This window comes from Acomys minous (assembly GCF_964271855.1).
Source record: "Acomys minous genome assembly, chromosome: 16".
Classification (NCBI taxonomy): domain Eukaryota; kingdom Metazoa; phylum Chordata; class Mammalia; order Rodentia; family Muridae; genus Acomys; species Acomys minous.
The window spans coordinates 66,673,514-66,698,449 of NC_140498.1; the positions used below are offsets into that span (position 1 = coordinate 66,673,514).

The 24,936-nt window shown below is 52.9% G+C and overlaps 1 protein-coding gene across 2 annotated transcripts in view; it reads right to left on the bottom strand.

Annotated features, from left to right (window-relative positions):
* Window positions 1-24,936, bottom strand: part of FOXK1 (forkhead box K1) — a 67,782-nt gene that overhangs the window by 12,863 nt on the left and 29,983 nt on the right. For both annotated transcript variants that reach the window (XM_084763909.1, XM_084763908.1), the window contains exon 2: window positions 13,142-13,327. In XM_084763909.1, coding sequence (XP_084620035.1) covers window positions 13,142-13,327 — 186 coding nt within the window. The remainder of the gene's footprint in view (window positions 1-13,141; window positions 13,328-24,936) is intronic.

Consider the following 24,936-nt stretch of genomic DNA (forward strand, 5'->3'; position numbering starts at 1 on the left):
CTTCCAGAGGCCCTGAGTTCAATTCCCAGCAACCACATGGTGGCTCACAACCATCTATAATGTAATCTGATACCCTCTTCTGCAGATAAAGCACTCATATTCAATAAATAAAATAAATAAATCTTAAAAAACAAAACAAAACAAACAAACAAACAAAAAAAACAGAGGCCCGTGAGATGGCTCAGTGGGTAAAGGCACTTCTCCTAAGCTTGGCCTTAGTTTGGTCCTCAGAACACACATGTTAGAAGGAGAATATAGACACCCACAAGCTGTCCTGACTCTACACCTGCACCATGGCAGGCATGGAAACACACACACACACAAATACAATGTAATATAAAAGTTAAAAAATAAGGGCTGGAGCGATGGCTCAGAGGTTAAGAGCACTGATTGCTCTTCCAAAGGTCCTGAGTTCAATTCCCAGGCTCACAACCATCTATAATGAGATCTGGCGCCCTCTTCTGGTGTGCAGGCAGAATACTGTATACATAGTAAATAAATTCATCTTTAAAAATGAAAAGTTAAAAAATAAAACTTTTCAAAGAGGGAAAAGTGATCAAACACTGAAGGTGTGGGGTCCTGCACCCCGCCTCTGCCCTCCTTGCAGAAGCCTGTGACAGCACGCTCACCCAGACCCGTGGCTGGATAAGGACGAGTGTCAGTCAGGACGCCGCTGTCTTCCACTGCCTCCAGCTGTGGGGACACCCAGGTTACCGCTCTCTAGCATGCCTGTCCTCTGCCTCATCTTGGAGCTATCTCTTCTGCAAGAAAGTCTCCTGACTCTCCAAACTCACCGGGGTTGTTGCCTCCACCTGCACAGACAGTGGCCCTCAGGCCTGGGACGTGACCCTGGGGGTGGCCGCGGGAGGGGGTGGGGGTCCATTTCCCTCTTCCTGGTTTCTGCTCTGGACTGAGCAAGGGACCAGCAAAAGCTCACTGAGGTATGGTGGGAGGACGAATTCCTTCCGGGGTCACGACCCTTCTGTTGGAAGGAGGGGTGCACAGCACACATAATCCTAAAACTTAGTTTGAGGTTCTCTTCTCCTTCTGACCACCTCAAAATGTGGTAGTTTCTGAGCTTGTAGAGATCTCCTCCCCCAGGCACCCTGCCTCCTCCCCGCCAGTCCTTGGGACCAGCTGAGGCCTTGTTACTACATAAAGTTCAATCAGCAAACCATGTGAGGGCCTGAAAGGAGGGAAACAAAAGGCAACTTTCCTGGGGCTCTTTTCCTTTTCCGAGGAGGCCTGGTGATGTAGCTCAGGCTGGTCCCGAACTCACCATCCTCCTGCCTCATTCTTCTGAGTGCTAGAAATACAGGCAGGAGCCACCACGTCTGGCTTGAACTGAATTCTCTTTCCCTTGAGATGGGATTTCTTATGAAACCCAGGATGGACTAGAACTTTCCGTGTGGCCTTGTGTGGGGATTCAAAGGCATGCTCACCACTCCGGATGGAATTTAATTCTGAGTCTAAAATATAAACCCAAGTACAGGGTGGGGAGGCAGCGAGAGGCTGTCCTTCATTATCTGCACACTCGAACACCTGGCTTCAAAGCATGTAGCGCAGCGCACCTTTAATCCGGCACTTGAGAGGCAGAGGCAGGCAGATCTCCGTGAGCTCAAAGACAGAATGCTGTACGTAATGAGTTCGAGGCCAGCCAGCCAGCCAAACAAATAAAGATTTTTAAGAACCAGGTTTCAAAACCAGACTTAGAGCAAAGGCATGTGGCATGGGGCCTCGTCACGCAGTGGCACCTGCATTGTGCATGGCACCCTGCCTCAGACCTGGGCCCATTACTCAGAGTTGGCCCAAGTGACAAGTGACATTTAGTCTCCCTGGTGACCATGGGACACAGTACATCTCCTAGTGACAAGCCATGGACACCCAGCATAGGTGGAGGGGACTGAGGGAGAGCTTCCATGGAGGTGACAGGAATGTCTGTTCTGGGTGTAGTCTCCCTGCCCACTCTGAGGACACAGGGTGATGGGTGGCACACAGAGCCATGGAAGGAAGTGCACACCTTTGCTCCCAAGTGTAAAACCCAGGGTTGACGTCTTTGGGGCCTACAGGATGGTTAAACGGAAGCAGCATATAGGGTCTGGCAAAGCCCATCTTGAAATGGGAAGAGTCATGTGCCAGACCTGAGGGCTGCAGGCCTGTCATTTTAGGTGCCGGGGAAGCTGAAGCAGGGGGCTTAAAGCTCAAGGTTGGTCTGGGATACAGAACGAGAAGGAGTTCAAGCCCAGCCTGGGACACGGAGTGAGACCCAGTCTCCCATCCCCTGCCTAAAAAAAAAAAAAATCAGAACTGTCTAAGAATGTAGCTTAGTGGTAGTGAGGGGCTGGGGTGTGGCTCAGGGCTAGAGTGCTTTCCTGGCACGTGAGACTCTGGGCTCGGGTGTGTGTGTGTGTGTGTGTGTGTGTGTGTGTGTGTGTGTGTGTGTGTGTGTGCGCGCGCGCGCGTGCCCTGAGAAAGCAACCTCAGCCTCTTCAGCCTGCCTCCTGCCAGTGAGTGATCCCCATGTGGCCTCAGCCTGGCAGCCAGTGATGGCAGTTTCCCATCCCTGCCCTCCCCGCCCCCACCCAGGGCAGCCGTGCTTCTGATCGCTCATCTTTTCCCAACCTCAGAGCAGCCCTCAGGACAGCCCACTGAACCTTGTAAGCAGGCTGCGAGGAGAGAGCTGCGCCTGAGACAGGGCCAGCGCTGCTCCTGCAGCTCAGGTCTCAGGGCCCTAAATCAACCCACTGTGTCCACTGGGAGTCAGGTGATTCCCAGACTTTGTAGCCTCTGAGAACATTTATAGGGACTTGGAAAAGCTATCCGGGAAAGAGAAATTTACAAGAGGCGTGCCAGAAGCAAAGAGGGGTAGAGAGCTGCAGACCAGCCTACTGCAGCAACAGTCTGCCTTTCAAACCAAACCAAACCAAACCAAAAGAAACCAAACCAAACCAAACCAAAAGAAACCCACCCTTAAACGCTGTCCTCACAGAAACAAAGCAAAGCCCTGAAGGAGCCTGCAAGCTCTCACCTCCCTGCAGTGAAGGACACACACCTCAGGTTCAGAAGGCGCTCTCTGCTCCCAGACAGGGGGACATTCCTCCCTGTGGAGGAGTCTGCCTGTGTCTGGCTCCCCATCTTGGAGGAAGAAAGCCAGGACTTGGTGGAGGACGGGCATGGAGGGTGTGATGGAGTCTGAATCGAGGGGTTGGATCTGGGAGCAGACATGAAGAAACTTATGCCTGTATATATACACACACATACACACTCACAATACACACACACACTCATACACACACACACACACACACACTGACAAGTGACATCAAATACATAAGACACATTGCCAGCCTGGTGGTGTGCACACTCTGGAGTCAGGGAGAAAGCTTGAAGGCTCTGTGCATCAGTCTGCTCCTGGGGACTGGCCTGGCCCTGGCCTGTTCCAGCAGCAACCTTGATAATCTCCTGCTGGCTCTGTGACAGCCTGGGCCACACCCTGGAGCTGGGCTTGCAAGTTGTTTCTCTGGACTTCCCCCCAGATGTGCCAAGAAGTGCCCCTGCCTGGTGCAGAGGTCCAGGGCTCCCAACAGGTACAGGCAGCCTGCGGGGGCACGGTCATGTGTATTTACTTTATTTCTCTTTTCTTTCTTTCCTTTATAATCTTCTCTGTGTTGTTCCACTTTTAGCAAGTGTGCTGCCGAAGCCACTGCCTTCCTTTATTTCTTTGGCTGGCCTTGAACTTGCTGTGCAGCTGAAGGAGCCCTTGAACCCCTGATCCTCTCATCCCCCCCTTCCCCCCCCCCCCCGCACACTTCTGCCTGTTACTGTGAGCAGATTTCAAGCTGAGGAAACAAATCTGATGGAGCACCCTATGCCACCCCAAGCCCTGCTCAAGATAATCTGGGCCCACTGCTGTTCCTCCTGACACCCTCAAGTCAACACCTGACAATGCTGGGTAGCAGGGACCCTCCGGTCACCTCCTTCCAGTGCCAGCCCCACAGCCAGAGTGGAGAGCCTAGAATTGCTGGGTTCAGGGGAACAGTACTGTCAGAACTGCGGGGGCTGTTGTTAGAGTCTGTAAGAACTGCCAGGGCTGGCAAGGTGACACAGCTGGAAAAGCGCTGGTCACGTAAGTAGGGGGATCTATATCAAAAAGCGGGAGGTGAGGGCTCGCACTTGTAATCCCAGCTCTGGGGCGGTAGAGACAGGAGGATCCCTGGGACTCCCTGCCAGCCAGCCCAGGGTAACTGGTGAGTTCTCGGCCAGGGAGAGTCACCATGGGCACCAGAGGAATGGTAATTAAGGTTGAACTCTGATCCCCACACACATGTATATATGAAACTACACACAGACAGACAGACAGACAGACAGACACACACACACACCATACACAGAGGTTTGGGGACAGGCCTGTCATCCCAGCCACTCAGGAAGTCAAGAAAATAAAGCTAAAGGCCTACTAGACTACAGCGCGAGTTCGAGCCCAGCCTACAGAAGGTGCTTGTCTAATGTGCGCTAAACCCTGCGTTCAACACGGGTTTTTAAAGAAGGGACTGAGTCTTTTCCTAAAGGTCTCCCTGGATCCTTTTTCAGGAAGTAAATGAAGAATGTTCCTTTAATAAAAAACAAAGCAGGAAATCAGGAAAGACAAAGCCAGCCGAGTCCAGTAAGGTACCCTTTCCTCCTGAGAAGTCTGGGATGACCATTCGTGGGTCAGGAGGGCTGAGAGCCAGGTCCAGGCTCAGGGAGGCAGCAGCCTACCGAGACGGGTGCAGGACAGAGCGTGCTGAACAGAACAGAAAAGAGGAATTACAGACCGTAAGACGGGGGAAGCGAGGCTGAGTACAAGGAAGGAAATGGCTGGCCTATAGTTATGACACAGATACAATACGACCACGCTGACAGGAGCTGAACCAGGGATGATGTAATTTTATTGGGGTGAGAGAGGAAAAGGGAATCTGAATGTCCCTGTAGGAAGTCCAAATATGAGCTAAAACCACAGAAAGGGCAGTCACCCCCACCCATGACTCAGAGAGTGCTGGCAAAGGGCAGGCAATGTGGTGAGAAGAGGGGGGTCCTGGGGGAGACCCTCCACGGTGAGAATGGCACAACATCACCGTTTACTGCTGAGTCTGAAGGAAACGAGAGGACGGGGAAGGAACATTTTCAGAGGCAAACGTCTTAGTCTTGTCTTCAAGACCGTTTGCGCTCTGTGCAGGTGAGACGGCTCCATGGATAAAGGTGCTTGCAGGCAAACCTGACAACCCAAGTTCAATGTCCCAAACCTGCATGGTAGAACGAGAGAACCAACTCCAACACACATGTGCACACACCAATAAACACATGTTAAAAAAGAATGTGTTTGCCGGGCGGTGGTGGTGGTGGTGGTGGCGCACGCCTTTAATCCCAGCACTCGGGAGGCAGAGGCAAGAGGATCACTGTGAGTTTGAGGCCAGCCTGGTCTACAATGTGAGTCTAGGACAGCCAAGGCTACACAGAGAAACCCTGTCTCGAAAACTGTTCACGTGTGTGCATGCATGTGCATGAGCGCAGGTATGTACATGCCACAGTGCATGTGTGGAGGATGACCTTGGGTACTGGTGCTAGGCTAGCTGGCCCATATGGCATCTATCTTCACATGGGCGCTCAAGATCCAAACTCAGGTCCTCACCTCACCCAAATCTACCCAGCCCAGTATTAGGTACTTTTAGCCAGACGTAAGACAGGATAGGGGAGCAATCACCCCATAGTTCTGTGGGGTCTCATGCTGGATCCAGCCCCTCTGGCCTCCGCTGGGCCAGTTCTGTGTCCTGCAAAGGCACCCCACCAGTGAGAGATCTGGGGAAGGAGGGAGGGAGGGCTGTCCAGTGCACACACTGTGCCCCCAAGTGACCACACGGAAATATACAGCAGGCTTACTGGACACAGCCCAGGAGATGCCACACAGGCATACCTCAGATGTACCCACTGTGATCCCAGGAGAACTGGGGTGTGATCCCAGGAGAACCGGGGTGGTCCCCATACGCCTGAGCCCAAACTCAATGTCACAGTACCCTAGATGGTCCCAGAGGAGATGCAGACAATAGGGAAAAGCCAAAGGGACACGGAGGACCTGAGCCCTCTGGGGGGGGGGGGCAGCAACCAACACATTTTCAGACGGAAAAGGAACAAGGTGGGGCTTGTAGGTACACATGGGAACAGGACACAGCAGACCTCAGAGTCTATAAATGTCCAGACTGAACACTCAAAGCCGTTTTGAAGTTCTAATGGAAACACGGGAAGGTTAAACGCCCTGAAGGAGGAACCAAAGTTTGCCAGGAAGACAAGCATCCAGGAGGCTGGCTCCTTTTCCAGGGCGCACATGCACAGACGGCACCGAGCCCTAGACCCACTGTTGCTTCCTACATTCATACACACCCCTGATAAAGTGCCACCTTGTCATTCACCAGCAGAGATTGCTGCTGGGCTTGGGCGCACCTGAATTTTCAGCATTATTTTTGTTGCTTTTTGTTAAGCAAAACAGATTGTTTGATTTCTTCTTCCCCCCAGTACTGCTGGACCCTAAGGCCTTGGGCATGCCAGGTTAAGTGCTCTACCACCAAGCTGCATGCGCAGCCCCTGGTGCAGATCTGGCAATCAAGCCATCACCAGTGTTCTGGGCAGAGGGTCACATGTAGGGGCGGAGCTACTCAGAGCTGCGCTCCATTGAAAATGTGTAAGTTGTTCATTTTCTGCAATTTTCCACTTGATATTTTTGACTGTGAGTAACTGAAACCACAAGTAAGTGAAACTAAGTCTGGGGGCGGGGTGGGGCAGGGTGGGGCACCAGACTTCTGATGCAGACTGGATACAAGAGACAGGAGCTAGCCAGCAATGAAGTACACATTGTGCTGAAGATACGTGATGAGAGGGGTCAGGACACGGATGCAGTCTGATTTCCTTCTTTCCGGTCACTACTCCTAGCCTTTGCTGTTTAGATGTAGGGGGAGGGCACAGCACTGCACAACATGGGTGTGGAAGATAGGACTCAGCTTCCTCCTTGGGGCCACGTGGATCCTGGGACTCGAACTCAGGTCTTCAGGCGTGGCGGCAAGCACCTTTACCCACTGAGCCCTCTCACCAGCCTTTCCATCTTAATCTTTGAGGCAGGGTCTGTCCCTGAACCCTGAGCCCCCCAGGGGGCCCCACAGCAATCCTTTCCCCATGGAGCCACCTCCCCAGACCTTTCTGTTTGCTTGAGGCAAAGAGTTCACTATATACAGCCCAGACTGGCCTCAAGTTTGCAATCCTCCTGCCTCAGCCTGCCCAAGCGCACTATGCCGGGGGTGGGGTGGGGGGTGGGGTGAGTGGGGTGGGGATCCACAGGCTGCTTTCACAGCTGCTGGCTGTAGCAGCTTGCTTAAGTGTAGCCGCAAGGAACCTGGTTTGGTCTGAGTAACGTAGTCGGCAAATGATTAGCCAGCTCCTGGCTTTCCTGCACCACTGCTCTTCAGAGAAAGGTCAAAACACTGCCTAAGCTCCGGTTTCCCTCAAAGAGCTCATTCATTTGCTGGGCGGAGCCCTGCAGGCTGGGACAGGGGCCCCCCATTCCCTACCCCCTTACCCCCCAAAAAAAACCCCAACGTACACATAACTCAAAACCGCAAGTGGAGCAACTGGCCCTGGGAAACACGGAGCCACCCAGGCCGGTCAGCACAGCAGAGGCAGGGCCTGGTGGGGGTGGAGTGGAGGCCAGGGGACGCGGGGCAGGTACCAAGCCTCAGAACCTGCTGGGGAAGGAGGAGCCCCAGCTGGGAGGTCCCCTGGCCTCGGTACCCAAGTTGGCCAATAGGGACCCGCTAGCAAAGCTCACCAAATTAGGCAAGCTGACTGCTCAGGGCGGGGCCCACCACAGGGCTGGGAAGTCAAGCCCTTTCCCCAAGCCTGCCCCGCCCTGGCTCCCGCAGCCTAGGAGAGGAAGGGCAGGGCGTGTTTGTAAACATGTGGGCTCCACCCCTACACAGAAACTCAAACTGAGAAAGTCTTGGCAGGCAGGAAACCTCAGACCTACGAGCTTTACAAAAGCTCAATGGAATTCCACAGTGAGGAGATAAACGGATGTCAACAGAGATCTTTTGTTATGACACTTAAAGACCTAGGGAGTCTAGAGCAGGTCCCAAGCCACCATCTCATCAACAGGTGACCAAGAACCCAAGTGACCACGGACCCCCTAGGGAACTCTGAGGAGACAAGGGCCTGGCCCCTCCTGGCAGCATCAGGAATGTGGTAGACTAGACTCCAAGGAAGCCTTGGGGACACCAAAGCATCAGCCATTCGGCAGAGAGGTCGTTACAGCCACTGTCCCACCTGACCAAACAAAGCGCCTTCGGCACCCCAACCTTCGCCCAGTGTCTTGACCAGCTGGCTGCTGTTCTGTTTTTGAGCCAGTGCCTCATGAGCCCACGCTGGGCCAAGCTCTCCATGGAGAGGGGAGGACACACAGCTTTTGATCCTCCGGCCTCAACGTCCCCAGCGCTGACTGGCTGGCATCACTGCACCTGGTGTTGGGCAATACTGGGGATTCAAACCCAGGGGTTCTTGGCTAGACAAACACACTACTGACCCAGCCGCGCATGCCCCCAGCCCCTCACTACTGTTTTTATCTGGACTGTTAATGAAAAAAATGCTCTAGGAAGCCAGCACTGGGGAGACAGACACAGGAGGATCGGAGCCAGCCTGGTCTATGTAGTGAATTCCAGGCCAGCCAGGGCTACACAGGGAGATCCTGTCTCAAAAACAAATAGGGGGCTGGTCAGATGGCTCAGCGGTTAAGAGCACTGTCTGCTTTTCCTAAGACCCATGTTCAATTCCCAGCACCCACATGACAGCACCCAACTGTCTTAACTTCAGTTCTATGGATTCTGACACCTTCAGACCAATGCACATAGAATAAAATGAACTAAATAAATAATTAAAAAAACAAAACAAAAACCAAGTCGGGCGTGGTAGCGCACGCCTTTAATCCCAGCACTCGGGAGGGAGAGGTGGGCGGATCGCTGTGAGTTCGAGGCCAGCCTGGTCTACAAAGCAAGTCCAGGACAGCCAAGGCTAGCACAGAGAGATCCTGTCTCAAAAAACAAAAAACAAAAAACAAAAAACAAAACAAAACAAAACAAAAAACCCTATTCAACGTCACAATCATGTATCCTAGTACCAGATACTGAACCCAGAGCCTCTGAGATGAGGTCTGACTATGTAGGCCTGGTGTGTCGACAACACATTATGTAGACCAGGTTGGCTCCTGCTTCTGAGTGCCGGGATTTCAGGTGTGTGCCATACAGCCCGGCTAAGCCCAGAGTCCTTTCCAGACTAAGTAAGTAAGTGCTGTGCCACTGAACTCATCCTAATCCTCCTTTTATTACAGGCCAAGGTACCACTAAGTTGTCCAGGCTAGTTCGGGTCCAACTTGGTAGCCCAGGCTGGCCTGGAACATAAGCTCTTCCTAGCATCATGGTTTCGAGGTTGCCCCACTTGTTCCTCATCTAAGCATCTTTGATTTCCCATCTAAATAAAGGCTGCACTTTCCTTAACTGTTCGTGGGCCATGATGCTGGGGATGGGGGACACGACAGAAGCCACTGGACTAGAGGGACTTTATGAGGTACCATCAGTGTCTCACAGCGACCGAATCACTCCCCTGCATTTGCACCTGCAAACCCAGCACTTGGGAGACTGAGGCGGGAGGGTTACTGTGTGTTTCAGGCCAGCCTGGGTTACATTTTGAGTTCTGGACTAGCCTCGCTACACTGTGAGACCTGTCTCCAAAACCGAATCAGGGGCTCAGCTGACTTGGAGGGTAAAGGTGCCTGCCCGCATGGAGCCTGCCCGCCTGGCTGACTCATCCCTGGGATCCACATGGGGGGGGGGGGTGGAAGGGGGAGGGAAGACTCCCAACAAACACACACATAGATCAATATAATTGAAGAAAATGAAACAATATCAAAACAAGTTACACATGCAGCCTCCCTACACGGACAATGACGGACCGTGAACATGGAATGTGGGTGTTAGGGACAGGGCTACTCCCATCCTGAAACTCGGCGGGAGTGGGGGTGGGGGTGTATCACTCATGAAGTGACATGGCTGAAGGGCACAGGTGGGTGCTGGGCACAGGAGGGCTGTCAACTCTTACCCCACCTTCCCCAGGGCTCTGCCATTGCTGTGGGAGCTGCTATGATGTGACCCACCCAACGACATAAGCCATCGTCCACACGGCCAGGACTGTTCTGGGCTTGCGAGCTCCCAGGCTGTGCTTCTGGCTGGTGTCAGGAAAGAGGACAGACACCTACTCCAGACAAGGGACCCATGCACATACAGTTCATGGTGGGAAACAAAATAAGCTCACAGGGGTAAACCAAGGGTTAAAGCCCATGATACCCGCCCCCCTCCACTGTGCGCACTCACATTTATTTTTTAACCACCTCAGGGTTCCACCAGTAGGAAGGGCATCCTCAGATGTGACCCCCGCCCCCAGAATCAAAAATCTCCCTTATTCATTAACTTAAAAGAAGGAGTGAACCCCAGCTAGGTATGGTGCTGCACACCTGTGATCGCAGCTGGTGACCAAGGCAGGAGGGTCAAGAGTTCCAGGCCAGCCTGGGCATCCAGAAACTTCCATGTCAAATAACTAAGGGCCAGGGGTGTGGCACAGGGGCAGCTGCCTAGAATGATGGGCTGGGGTGTGGTCTAGTGGCAGTGCCCTTCTGCGGGGTGATGGTTTGAGTAAGAACAGCCCCATGGATAGGTCCGAGTATCTGAGTGCTTGGCTCACAGCTGGTGGAATCTTTAGGAAAGACTAGGATGTCACTAGGTTTCAAAGCCCGTGTAAGGCTCAGTCATCGTCCCTGACCTCTGCCTATGCTTCTGGCTACTGCCCCAGTACTATACCTGCCTGCCTGCCACCATGTCGCCCACCATGATGGTCACGGACTCACCCTCTGAGACTGTAAGCAGCCTCTAATTAAGTAACTTTCTTTATAAGTTGCTTTGGTCGTGGTGTCTCATCACAGCAAAAGTGTCTTAGTGTCTTAGTTAGGGTTACTATTGCTGCTACGAAACTTCATGACCCAAAAGCAAGTTGGGGCAAAAAGGGTTAACTTGGCTTACACTTCCAGATTGCTGTTTGTTATTGAAGGAAGTCAGGACAGGAATTCAGGCAGGACAGGAACCTGGAGGCAGGAGCTGATGCAGAGGCCATGGAGGGGTGCTGCTTACTGACTTGCTCCCCATGGCTTGCTCAGCCTGCTTTCCTATAGAACCCAGGACCACCAGGCCAGGAATGGCACCGCCCATAATGGGCCTTCCCCGCCCCCTTCATCACTACCTGAGAAAATGCCCTAGAGGCTGGACTCTAGCTTGGATCAAGTTGACACAAAACGAGTCAGAACAGCCGACCCCTTGTCAACCTAACACAAACACATCACTGTTAAGCCACAGCCCTTCCCTTCCTATTCAGCCCCAAGATCTCTCACTGAAAACATAAATAACTTGAAAAGTCCCACAGTCTTTACAAATCCAAGCACATTAAAACTCTAGTCTCTTTAAAATATCCCATCTCTCTAAAAACCCACAATCTCTTTTAAAAGTTAAAGGTCTTTCAGATGTGGGCTTCAGTAAAATTCAAAATGAAATTAAGTATCTTCTCCAGGAGGGAAGAAGCGGCAAAGAAAACCAAACTCCAACAGTATAAATAACTCAATGTCTGGCGTCTGGGGACCTTCTCAGGACCTTCTGGGCTCCTCCAATGAGTCTGGACAGTTCTCCAGCTCCGCCCTCTGCAGCACACACAGCTTGTCCTCTGGGCTCTGGCTGGTTCCACTCCACCGCTGCTGTGCTTGGTGGTCGTCCCATAGAACTGGCATCTCCAAAACTGCTGGTGTCTTCAGCTACAACTGGGCTACATGGGCATCAACAGCCCATCATAGGCTCTCTTCCTGGTGCCAAGCCTCAACTTCTCTGCATGGCTCCTTCAGTCCCGCGCCTTCAACTGCCACTGAGGCTGTGCCTTCACCAATGGCCTCTCACAGTGCCAAGCCTCAGCTGCTCGCCATGACCCCTTCATGCCTTCAAAACCAGTACCACCTGGTGACTCTTACACTACCAAGTTTGGCTGCCAGCACCAAGTACCATCTTGGCCACCTCTGGAACACAGAACCACTCACTCTATTGACACAAAGCCAACCAGCACACCTAGTTTGTGTAGAAGTCTGGGTTTGACTCCTGGCACTGGGCAAAATTTTTTTAAAAATAAAAGCTAGCATCAAGCATCACCTTGGAGAAGTAGGAGGTATAACTTTGGGGAACTGAGTGAGGGTGCCCACAGGAGTGACCCAGGCCAGGGCTGGGGGACAGCACAACTCTGGGTCCACTGGAGAGTCCTGCCCCCAAGGAGCATGGCACAACTATGCCACTATCACAACAGTATGGGCCACAGTCTGCTATCTCTACAGGGCTGGCCTGTGCCATGTGCCATGAGCAGGACTGGAAGCCACAGGGCTCAGGGCCACCATGATCCTAGCACCTGGCGGGTGGCACGGCACTTCACAAACATCAGAAACATGACAGGCGGCGAAAGGGAAGTCGGCTTCCCCGAAAACCACCTGTCAGAATCCGAATCCCCCTCCCCTCTCTATTTTGAGACAGGGTTTCATATAGCCTAGGCTGACTTTGAACTCATGACCTTCTCTTTCCCCCTCCCCCACCCGCCTCCAGGATCATAAGCATACACTGCTATGCCCCGTTTATGACATACTGGGAACGGAAGCCAGGACCCACACTAGCACTCTACAGACGGAGCTACATCCCAGCCTGTTTGCTCTTGAGACAAAGCCTCTCTCACTAAGGGGCAGGGATGTCCTTGGATGCCCATGTGACCCTGGCTGGCGGAGCACCGAAGGCCCTCCTGCCTCAGCCTTTGGAGTGCTGGGGTAACGGGACTGGGCCACACACCCATTCTCCTATTTGCTTTAGGAGGCCCTGAGTCATAAATCTGCAACCTGGAGAGGTGGTGACTGGAGGGTGGTCTCCCCCATGCAGGAACATCTCCCAGGGTCTAGCTCTGTCTCGAGGCCCCTGGTGCACTCAGAGGAGCTGGGGAGGACGCTCACCTGATGGTGCCGGTCGGGGAAGGGATGGGGCTGACGAGGCTCCGGAGGTCCGGCTCCGGAATGTGGATCTTCAGTGGGGAGATCTGTGGGTAGAGTGGCCGCAGGGGGGACGCTGGGGCCTCCTCCTTATGGTACAGGGATGTGAACTGGATCTTGATGGCCGTGCTCGGGAACCGGAAGGTGCATCTGTGAAGGGAGAACAGTGGCTGGTCAGGCACAAGGTCACTGGGAACAGGGGCTTTAGTCCTCCCAGGAGCAGCACGAGCCGCAGGGGGCTCGTGTCTGGGTCAGGATGGGACCCCTGGAAACACAAACACGGGGTTACTCTGGCCCCTGCTGTGCTTGGCCTGTGAACAGGAGCTATAAATATACGCAGACAGGTGCCACGAGGACGCACCCACGAGGCCTCCATGCACCAGGGCAGCAGCGGTGACAATGACTGTGGATCCTGACCACAGGGGCAAACAGCTAAATGGACCCCGACCATTTGCGCACAATCCCATTCACTCACGCACTCATTTACTTATCCAGCAAAACATAGCTGAAGGACCCGGCTGCGCCGAGCACAGACTTCACCCCCTCCACTCTCCCGTCCACTCTCCCGCATCCGTCTACTCACTCCTCAGGAGAAGAAGGCAGGGCCTCAGCACGCAGTTCGGATTGGCCCTTCCTCCTCCTGAGCTGACAGGCATGTGCCACCTCGTGCACCTTATGCTGAGATTTAAAGGCAGATTTTTTCAAGGTATAAACAAAGACCACCACACAAAGGTGGGGGGAGTGATGTTCTGCAGACAGTTAGTCGGTGTGTGTGTGTGTGTGTGTGTGTGTGTGTGTGTGTGGGTGTGTGTGTATGTGTGTGTGTGTGTTCTCTGACTGGCTTTTCCCTAAACTTGAGACTTGCAAGCCTAGAGTTAGGCATGTATAGTGAGTTACAGATAGACAAACAAACTAGTCTGATCCACATGCATTTCTCTAAGAAATGGGCACTACTTGCAAAATATACCTTATCTAACTCTGTGTGTGTGTGTGTGTGTGTGTGTGTGTGTGTGTGTGTGTGTGTGTGTGTGTGATGTTGAGTGTCTTCCCCAGTCACCTTGCACCTGAATCTTAGAGGAATTCTTGCTGAGTCTGGAGCTCGCCACTTGAGCTAGACTGGCTGGCCGGGAAGCTCAGGACCCGCATGTCTCTGTGCTCTCACACATAGGAAGCAAATATACACAACTTGAAAAAAAGATGAAAGAATCTGAGGCCGACATAAACCACAGAATGAGTTCAGGACAGCCTGGGATACACACCAAAATCTAGCTCCGGAACATACCCGCTGTCACGGCTACTTTATTCAGAGTCTCCCAGCCCAGTAACACTTCTCCACACCTGGGGGCAGTTGTGTGTATGGGGCGGGCAGACATCAACCTTGGGTGCCATCCTCCGGGTGCTCCCCACCTTATTTCAGGGGATCTAGGCTTGCTTTATAGGCTCCACTGGCTGCCAGTGAGCTCTCCAGTGGTGGGGTTGCCTTGGTTTGTTTTTGTTTGTTGTTGTTTGGGTTGTTGTTTGTTTGTTTGTTTTGTTCTGAGGCTCCAAGTCAGATCCTTGTGCTTAGGCACCCAGCACTTACCCACCTAGCTGTCCACCCCAGCCCCTCCGTCAGTATTTCTACTTGGAGAGTTCACCCGGCATTTTGCTAAGATGCCTTCTCGTCTGTGCCCTGAGTCAGCTCTGCATGCCTGTAAGCTTTGGCCAGCCATCTAGCACGTGTCTGATGGTGGCTGGGTGTGTCCAAACTGGTGGGGCCTGCCACCCAGTAAGCTGTGCTGGCTGAGAGTGACATGAGACGGCCTATACTGGATGAACAGGGAGCACGTGGTGCACGCGTGCATGTGTGGATGCATGTGACGCACCTGGTCAACCCCATGCTATGCAGGATGGTTGTCACGGTAACAAATCTCCTCCAGTTCTTTGCCACGTGTCTCTTCCTCCCTCTCAGCCCACAGGGAACAGGAAAGACAACATGCTACCCCTCACTCTGGTGGGCAAGCCTGTTACTTTAGAATCATCATGGCGACCAGACAGAGTGTGTGGCCACGGCCTATGCCTGTGGTCACAGCTGACAGGGATCTTCCAGAGTATGGTGGGGGTGTGAAAAGAATAAGCCTGTGAAGCTGGGCGTGGTGGCTCACGCCTTTAATCCCAGCCCTCGGGAGGCAGAGGCAGGCGGATCACTGTGAGTTCAAGGCCAGCCTCGTCTACAAAGCAAGTCCAGGACAGCCAAGGCTAACACAGAAAGACCCTGTCTCGAAAAGCCAAACCACCACCCCCTCCCCCCTAAAAAAGAATAAACCTGTGGCCCTGGGCTTGGCTGAGCTCGGGCTGAAGAACTCCAGCCTACATCTGGAGAGTCATGGGAGGTTTGAGCTGCCTGATGGGGGTTCTGGGAATTGAGCTGACGGCCTCTTGAAGACCAGCACATGTGCTTTAGCCTCTGAGTCACCTCTCTGGTCCCAACAACCACAATTCCAAGAGGTAGAGGTACAGCTGAGTGCTAGAAGCCTTGCCCAGAGTCCTCCGCTGAGGCACAGCATGTACATGCAGGCCCCGGCTTCTACCTCTACTACTGCCAAGCAAATCAAAACCCAAGATGAATTCCCTCCTCCCTCCATGCTGCTGGGGATCACGTATGCCCATTAGAAACATCTGATTGGATCCCCAGCACCGTGGGAGGGAGGGAGGGAGGGAGGGGTGGGGCGACTCTTTTCTTCAGGATCTTGGCCAACCTGGGCTGAGGTCCTCTGCGGCACCACACCCTACTGCAGCGGCAACGTTGTTCCCTGATAGTCATCTTCAGGTTACCTGCTGGGACAGCTCCTGACTCACTCTTCAAAATTCAACCCAAGGCAGCCGCCCTGTCAGCAGGAGCGGGTGAGAAAAGTTCCAGGCCGCCCCTTGGATTGGCAGAGCTGTCTCCCCAGGGCACCCACAGTATCTTCCATCACGCCTCTCTTAGGTTCAGGGGCCTTGGCGGCTACATTCTTAAGTCTCTGGTGTTTATTCATAGCCCAGGCTGACTTCCAACTTCTTGTCCTCCTGCTTTAGGCTTCTGAGTGCTAGGATTACAGGTGTGTTCTGTCACACCCATCCTACACACATACACACACACACACACACACACACACACACACACACACATTTTGTTTGGGTTGGTTTTTTTTGTTTGTTTGTTTTTGTTTTTGTTTTTTGAGACAAGGTCTTGCTACGAAAAACTGGCTTGTACCGGCAATCCTCCTGTGGCAGTCTTCCAAGTAGCTGTGATTTACAGACATGAGCCACCATCCCTGGCTCTTAGCTTGGAGTTTGGGGAAACTGTTTGCAATTAAATTATCTTCAAGATGGCGCTACACATGGTCTTGACCTTCCATTCACAATTCTAAGCCCACCCTGCTGAGGTCAGGATGTCTATCAGCTGGGAAACCCTGCCCATCATGGACTCCACCATGGAGGCTGACTCTCAAGCCAGCACCCACCTACGGGAAAATCTTGCCGTTTTGGATTTTTTTATTTGCTTCTCATTTATTTATTTGTTTGTTTGTTTTTAAAAGCAGGGTCTCTCTTGTAGTTGAGGCTGGTTTTGACTTGCAACAATCCACCTGCCTCAGCCTCTTCTCTACTGGGCTTACAGGCTTATACCACTATTCCCAGCTGAGGAGTCTCACAAACATTCTTGCCTGGGGCCTTCAATATAGCTCACATGGTAAAAACAAACAAACAAACAAACAAACCAAAAAGAATGCTTTCTCTCAAGCCTGACCCACATGATTAAGGGAGAACCAACTCCTGTAAGTGGTCCTCCATCCTCTGACTTCTGTATGTTATAGCACAAGAGGATGGATAGATGCGTGCGTGTACACACACACACACACACACACACACACACACACACACACACACTGTAAAGGGGACAGAAAAGGGTTGGGGATTGGCCCTGGTCGCTGAGGGGTGTGGCTTCTTGGGAGTAAATAGGAACTCCACTCTAGCACTAGTCACTCAATGGGGAGACTTAAATGACCAGTGATGTGGCCAGTAAACTATAGCAAAGTTCTTGCCTGCAGGCTGGAAGCTGAACACTGAGGCCCACCATGACTGGATGACAGTGGCTGGGCTGACAGGAGGATTTTGTCAGGAGGTGAGAACACTGTCCAGAGTCAGTAGTTGCCTTGACCATGACAGCCTTGGTTGGAGCTGGGGAGCTGGCTCAGAGGGAAAAGCGCTGGCATGGCAAAATGCAAGAACCGGAGTTCAAATCTCTAGAACCCACACAAAGGCTGGACACAGCAGCGTGTCTGTGATTCCAGTGCTCCCGTGGGGAAAGAAAGGGGGGGCGGTGGCCAGCAGGCACGAAGAGGTGACCAAACACAGTGGAAGGAAGGGACTGACACCTGCGCTGCCCTCTGATCCCCACACACGTGCCTGTGCTGTACTCATTCACAGAGAAAAAATAAAATAGAACAGGAACAGCGTCAGTGGACTGAGGCACTAAGATCTCTGCGGTCCAGACAGATCTTGAACTCCAGTCAGTCCTTAGCACAAAGCCTGGCTACTACGTCCTTTCACCTCCATCTTTGAAGGAGGAATCCGGTAACCTGCCCCCAACAAGGGAGCTGCCAAGCTGTCAGTGAGAATGCCACTTCACGTCCTTTCAGCCTCAGGACATCTCTCCCCACACAGCCGCTTGCCATGCCTGCTCTCCATCTCTGTAGGACCAAGTGTTCACTTCTGAGGTGGGGGCAGTGAGCTGGGGGCGGGGGTACATGAAATAATTGCACAGGTGAAGACAGACTCCTGGCCTGAGATGCTCCATGACCTCCCATGTGTGAGGAACGTCTCAGACGTGGAGGGGAGGTATGTTCACTCCCCACCCATGGTGGCAGTGACCTGAGCACCCTACTCTCCAGGCTGAACACCCCAGGGAGGGCAGGAGTGAGTGGCACATTCCTGTCAGTCCTCCAGGAGGGGAACTCAGAAGGCTGAGGCAGGAGGATCAGGGCTACAGAGCGTGTTCAGGGCTGACCTGGACTGTAGAGACTGTCTCTAAAGACAAAACACAATTTAAATTTTGTGGAAAACTTTGGGGAAACCGAGGACCCTCCCTGGTCACCGGACCTTTGGGTAGCCATCCCTTCCCACACATGTAAGCCTAAGCCTCATTTCAGTTATTCTCACAATGTGACAATGACCCTGCCTCAAAAAATAGCGTGGAGAGTACAAAGGAGGGTAACCTGATGTCAACCTGTAGTCTCTACACGCGTGCACACAAATGTGCATGTGCACCCTTTACGCTTGTGCAGACAGCACACGTGCACACAAAAGGCAATCCATTTTTGCCAGAACACTAGAAAGAGGAGCCATGGTACCACGGGGTCACAGGGCTGAGTCACAACATGAAAGGATGCAGGAAAGACTAAAACCAGAGGGACCTATGCCCCAAGAGTGATGACGAAACAGTCTCAGATCAGGAGGAGCAAGAGCCCTTTTGGGTCCAGGCTCTGGGGGGACAGGTCACTGCTCCCAGCCACTGTCCCCACTGGTTGGCAGCTGGCTCTTCCAAGTGTCAGACAGCAACAGGACCTACATGCTCCCCTTCCCAGAAAACCACATGGGGCTGGCGAATGGCAGCGAGTAAACATGCTTGCTGAGCAAACAAAAGTTCAGTTCCTAAAGCCCACCACAGAAGGTGGAAGGTGAGAGCTGGCCTCTGACCTCAACATGTGTGCTGTGGCATACACACCCAAGAACATGAACGGGGGGGGGGGGGGGCGGCTGGGGGGTGGAGGGGCCCAGCATTTCAGGAGTCCACACCCTGGCAGGTCACTGTGGCTAGGCTCAGCTCTGGCCTGAGGTCTCGTGTGCTGCGTTCCCTGGGGATCTGTGATCACACCAACAGCTTCACTGTCGACACCCAGGCTGGCCCTGGGGATCGGCATTTTTAGCAGCCCCCACCCCATCCCCCACCCACAGCCCCGCAAGGGAATCTCCTCCAGAGAGCATGCTTTCAGGAATGTTTATGAAGCTGCCAGCGGTGGTGGCACACTGAAGGCGAAAGGCTGGCATGGTGGGCTATGCCTCCTGCAATGCAGCACTCAGAAAGCAGGAGGATGGCCGTGAGTTTGAGGCTGGCTTAGGCTTGAGACCATAGCTCAAAACAGTCAGGAAGATTCGAAGCAAGGGCTTAGGATGTTGCTCAGCTGGCAGAGTGCTACACCCAGCACTGTGGAAAACCAGCGGGGTGGGGTGGGGTCCATTACAACATGGAAAAGGGGGCTGTCTGCACCTGATGCCCTCTGGAACTTTAAAAAAACAGAGAAACTGGGGCTGAATTGAGAACACTTGTTTTGCAGAGGACCCAGGTTGATCACTAACATGACATGGTGGTTGACAAGCTCTGTAACCCCAGGGCAGAGGGGATCAGACATCCTACTGCAAGCACTAAGGACGCCAGGCACAAAATGTAATGTATGCATACAGGCCCAGCACTCACATGCGACATACACATAGGCCCAACACTCATAGGCACATACATGCATATAGGCCTGACACATGCACATGCATGCACATACATGCATGCATACATACATACATTCATTCATTCATACAGGCCCAACAAGCACATGCACATACATGTGATTAGAGACAACACCTCTCTAGCATTTCCTTGGCTGGCCAGAAGCTCACTCTGTAGACCAGGCTGGCCTCAAATTCCCAGAGACCCACCTGCCTCTGCCTCCCTACTGATGAGATCACAGGTGTGTGCCACCATGCCAGGCTTCATGTGCGCCGCACACAAACCCAGGCTAGCCTAGAATGTACGGGGATGCTTAATGGACTCACTGGACATTTGGCAGACAGAAAGAACCTGGTCCCGTGTCACCCACCCCCCCCCCTGCCCGGTACACTGTGGGCGGCTTCTCTCCTTCCATGCTAATCCGAGACTCACACCCAGGACTCAGGAGGGCTCAAAGAACCCCAGGGCTGCAGAGCTAGCTCTCCAGCTAATGTCACCTGGCTGAAGCACATCTTCCTCGTGAGGATGACGAGCCGCTCCGGCGGAGCCTGGCCTTCGCCTCAGCGCTCAGCACTCCTTATGAATGAAGCCGCTCACACTGCATTTTAGAACAATTAGCAAAACCAAGGATTGTTTGTCCAAATCTTGAATTTCATGCAAAAATAATAATAGTTCAAAACTAGTATTTAGTTGGGCATCATGGTGCAGGCCTGTCCTTCGAAGTACTTGGGATACTGGAAGGGGAGAACGGCCAGTTTAGGGGCTGCCTGGGCTTACAGCTCTTGAGTTTATGGGCAGGCTGTGCAACTAGTGAGATCCCATCTCAAAACAGAAGATAAGGGCGGGGGAGGGGAGGGAGGTGTTCACTAAGACAGCTTGTTTGGCACGTGAAACCACAAGTTTAACCTTCAGTACTATAAAAACAAAACTAGCGCCTGCTGTTATTTGACTGTAGTATCTGCTGTGAGCACACACAAGCTCTCGGAATCCCATGCTGTATTTCTAGGTCGACATGTGTATTTCAGAATATTGCAGAGAAAGCCACCACACTCTTGTGTAGCCAGGCCGCCAAAGAGGGGACCAGGACGAAGCATCAATGCAACCTTCGATGGAGGAGCTGGGGCAGAAACAGGCACTCCACTCAACCCCTCCATTCTGGCAACTTCCACAGGCCCAGGACTGATCTGTCCTTTCAGGAACTGAAGGCAGAACCAGGAAGAGCCCCAGAAAGGGCCAGGCAGCAGGCATCCTCCACTCACAACTGCCCAGAGGGCAGCCAGTGGCAGAGCCTGTCAGTCTGGAATGAGAGCAGTGTTTCCTGGAACTGTGATGTTCCGATGTTCCGGGAGAGCCACGTGATGGCTTTGGCCCTACCTCAGCATCACAGGCCAGCAAGGCTTTTTTCTTTCCTTTTCTTTTTTTTTTTTTTTCTTTTTTTCTTTGGCCAGAGACTCTTGCTATCTCCCTAAGTCGCATCTAAAGAGCAAGAAGGCCTTGCTATTTCAAAAACAGCAGCTCTACCGATCCAAACAAGGCAGAGCCTAACTCAATGCTCCCAGGGAACTTCCTCTCTGCAGCCCTGGGCCAGCGAGGCCTGCCTTCCTAATATGGAAAGGCCAGCCAGGCCCAACAAACTGCCCAGAGCCCAGACTTGGCCCAGCCCAGCCCGGGAGCTGGAACCCAGGTGGGTGGGGACAGGGCTGGCTTCAGCAGGCAGCTCAGTCCCTCCCTACAGCCCCACCCAGTCCTATCTGGCATAGGTAGGTGCAGTTGGCGAAGTCCACTGGTGCAGTAGAAGCTGGGGCCGGGAAGCTAAGAGAAAGCAAACGGATTCCTGGGAGGCAGTGTTGCCTTGTTGGCAGAGGTCCACTGACAATAAGGAAACGAGTTTCATTCTGTGGAGCCGAATGTCATCCCCTCACTGCATACCAGCAGAGGCAGTACTTGCTGCTCCCTTGGGAGTCGAAGCTTCCAAGGCCCATGTGCGTATGCGCACAGCACATGGACGGATGTGGTGTGTGCACACATGCATGTGTCCATGTGTGTGCAGGAGGTGGGAAGGGTATAAGGGTGCCCTGTGCCACATTCACCACCTCTTGCCCTGGGGACAGGGTGTCTTACTGAACCTGGGGCTCTGCCAGCAGCCAGCAAGGCTGTTTCCACTCCCCGTGTGGCTGGGGTACAGGCATGTGCAGCCAGGCCCAGCTGTTACACTGGGTGGGTACAGGGGATTCAAACACGGGTCCTCATGCTTGAGTAGCAGGCACTCTTTCCCACCGAGCCACCTCCCCAGGCTCAGGACCTTTTTTACTTCCGGCTTCATTGAAAAGAGAGGACTGAGTGGGTGTTCTGGGTGCTGTTAGCACATTGCCCCCAGTCTGCCTAGCAACCTATGGTGTCATTATCTGCCTGCCACTAGATTGGCTAGCTGCCGAGGATATAAAAAGGGCAAACCCACCTCCTGTGTGTGTCTCTCTCTTCCTCTCTTTTACTCTTCCTCTTCCCCTCTCTGTCCCCCTGGTGCCCCCTTCCTTCTCTTCCCATGCTTTACAATAAGCCTTATAGCAGGCATGTGGCGTGGTGTGTATATTTCACATTTAACAGGTGCTCCTCTAACGTAGAGGGAAAGCAGCAACCAACCACCACATTCCAGCTTTCATCGGAGGGAAACTGAGTCATATAAAAGCTAGGGGAAAGCTGTCCATACGCCCATGACCACAGCATTTGAGAGGTGGAGCCCCAGAAGATTAAAAGTCATCCTTTGGAAACATAGCAAGTTCAAGGCCTGCTTGGCCTACATGAGACCCTATCTGAAAAAAGAAAATATGAACTCGCAAGTCCTGTGTGATAGCGTGCTACTATCCTGCAGGAGCACTGCACCCCTGCCCTCTCCAGGTGTCTGCTGTGTGTCCCCACAAATGCTGGAGCCACATTCTTTTGACCATGTCCACAGCAGGTCCCCTGGTCCATCTCTCCTGGCATCTGTCCCTCCTCCTTGAGACTGGCATCACCTTCCCTGGACACACTTGGGCGTATCCTTTTGCCTCCATCTTGCCTTCTGGCCTTGGTCCCCTGTTAGCACAGGGAGCTGTTCCTGCCTCCATCACTACCATCCGTGGGCCAGGTTTGAGCACACAGACTCATCGGTCTCTTCCACTGTCCTCCAGGAGTTCTTATGGGAGCAAGGCTGGAATTCCTCACGTGCGTAGTGTTTAAGAGGGCCAGCGTGATGTCTCAGCAGGGAAACGCACTTGCTCTGCAAGCCTGCTGCTTGCACCTCAGAATCACGTGAGGGTGGACGGGGAGAACCAACTCCACAAAGTTGTCCTCTGACCTCATAGCCACGGCACCCCATAACACTGGCAGATATTAAGATTAAACTTCTAAGAGTTCATGTTTTGTAATTTTATACACTTCATTAGAAAAACCTTACAAATAAATAAAAATATCTCACAGCAAAATTAACCAGACCCAAACTCTACCCAACTCAACCAACTTCCATACAGTTAGAAAGGGGCTCAGAGCAAAAGCCGTGGCGTGCTTCACGTTAAACTCTACGCTTTCGGGATTAACTAGTCTATGCGCTTACCCACCTCCTAAGGCGGACAGCCACGCCAGTATCAGAACTAGAGAGACAGTCGGCCGCATCTCCCGCGCCCGTTGCCATCCAGCCCTTCCCCATCCCCGGATACAGAGCAGCCTCTCTTTTCTCTTTCCTCATGGCGTGCAGCACCCACAGCAGTCTACATATATGAATGTGTTGATGAGCTAGAGCATGCAGATGCTTCTGAAATTCCCTGACCTTCTTAAGGGTACAGGTTCTATGTCCAGCCGGTTCCCTGCAAATGCTTTTGGCTTCGCTACTCTTTGGAGTGGAATAGGATTCCAGCGCGTGTGCGTCTACCACATTCCTTACCCGTCCTTCTGTGGGTGCAGACTATGCTGATTCCAGCTCTTCACTATAGTGAACAGAGCAGCGAGAAATATGGGGTTGCAAATATCTCTACAGCGGAGCATGAAGTTCTCTGGGTATACTCCCAGTAGTGAAACAGCTGAGCACTAATTTTTCCCCCCAAGACAAGGCCTCTCTGTATAGCCTTGGCTGTCCTGGACTCGCTTTATAGACCAGGCTGGCCTCGAACTCACAGTGATCCGTCGGCTTCTGTCTCCTGACTGCTGGGATTAAAGGCGTGCGCAACCACGCCCAGGTGAGCACTAATTTTTAAAGCTATCTCTAAAATGATTTTCACAATGGTTGCTCTAATTTCACACCCACCTCCCACAATGAATGAATGCTTAAAGAAACTTTATTGTGTCACTTAAGGGTTGAAGACAGCTGAAAGTTTGAGACTAAGATGACTAAAGCCATTTAATCCAGCCATGGTGTGTATCAGTAAACAGACCAGGAAATGCTGGGAGCCCTGTGCCTCCTCCTCATGGGCCAAGTGGGGAGTTTGGCAGAATCTGGTAAAGCTGTCCAGCATCGGGACTTGCTTTGGCAGCAATGACATTCAAGATGACCCATGCATGCTGCTACAAATCACACACAGTAGACCCAGATTCACTTCAAAGCGGTGGCCAAAAGCAGCAGCATGCAAAGGGGAGAAATAACAGCCAGCAGTCAAACCACTGCTGTAGATGCGTGGGGCTGTCCACCTCTCCAATCCCAATACAGAGCAGCCCAAGCTGGGCCTGCGGGCAAATGCCTAGCATCCCCGTGACTCAGGGAGTTGATACAGGAGGACAGAAAACTGAAGGCCTGCCTGGGCTACAGTGCAAGTTTAAGGTCAGCCTCAGCAGTCTTAGTGACACCCTGACTCACAATGAAAAGTGAAAAGAGCCCTAGGGGTATAACTCACAGCAGCAGAGTGCTTGCTAGACTTCCCCAGTGAGGGGCTGGGGTGTGACTCAGTGGTAGAACACCTGCCTAGAATCCCCCAGTGAGGGGCTGGGGTGTGGCTCAGTGGTAGAGCCCATGCCTAGAATCCCCCAGTGAGGGGCTGGGGTGTGGCTCAGTGGTAGAGCCCCTGCCTAGAATCCCCCAGTGAGGGGCTGGGGTGTGGCTCAGTGGTAGAGCCCCTGCCTAGAATCCCCCAGTGAGGGGCTGGGGTGTGGCTCAGTGGTAGAGCCCCTGCCTAGAATCCCCCAGTGAGGGGCTGGGGTGTGGCTCAGTGGTAGAGCCCCTGCCTAGAATCCCCCAGTGAGGGGCTGGGGTGTGGCTCAGTGGTAGAGCACCTGC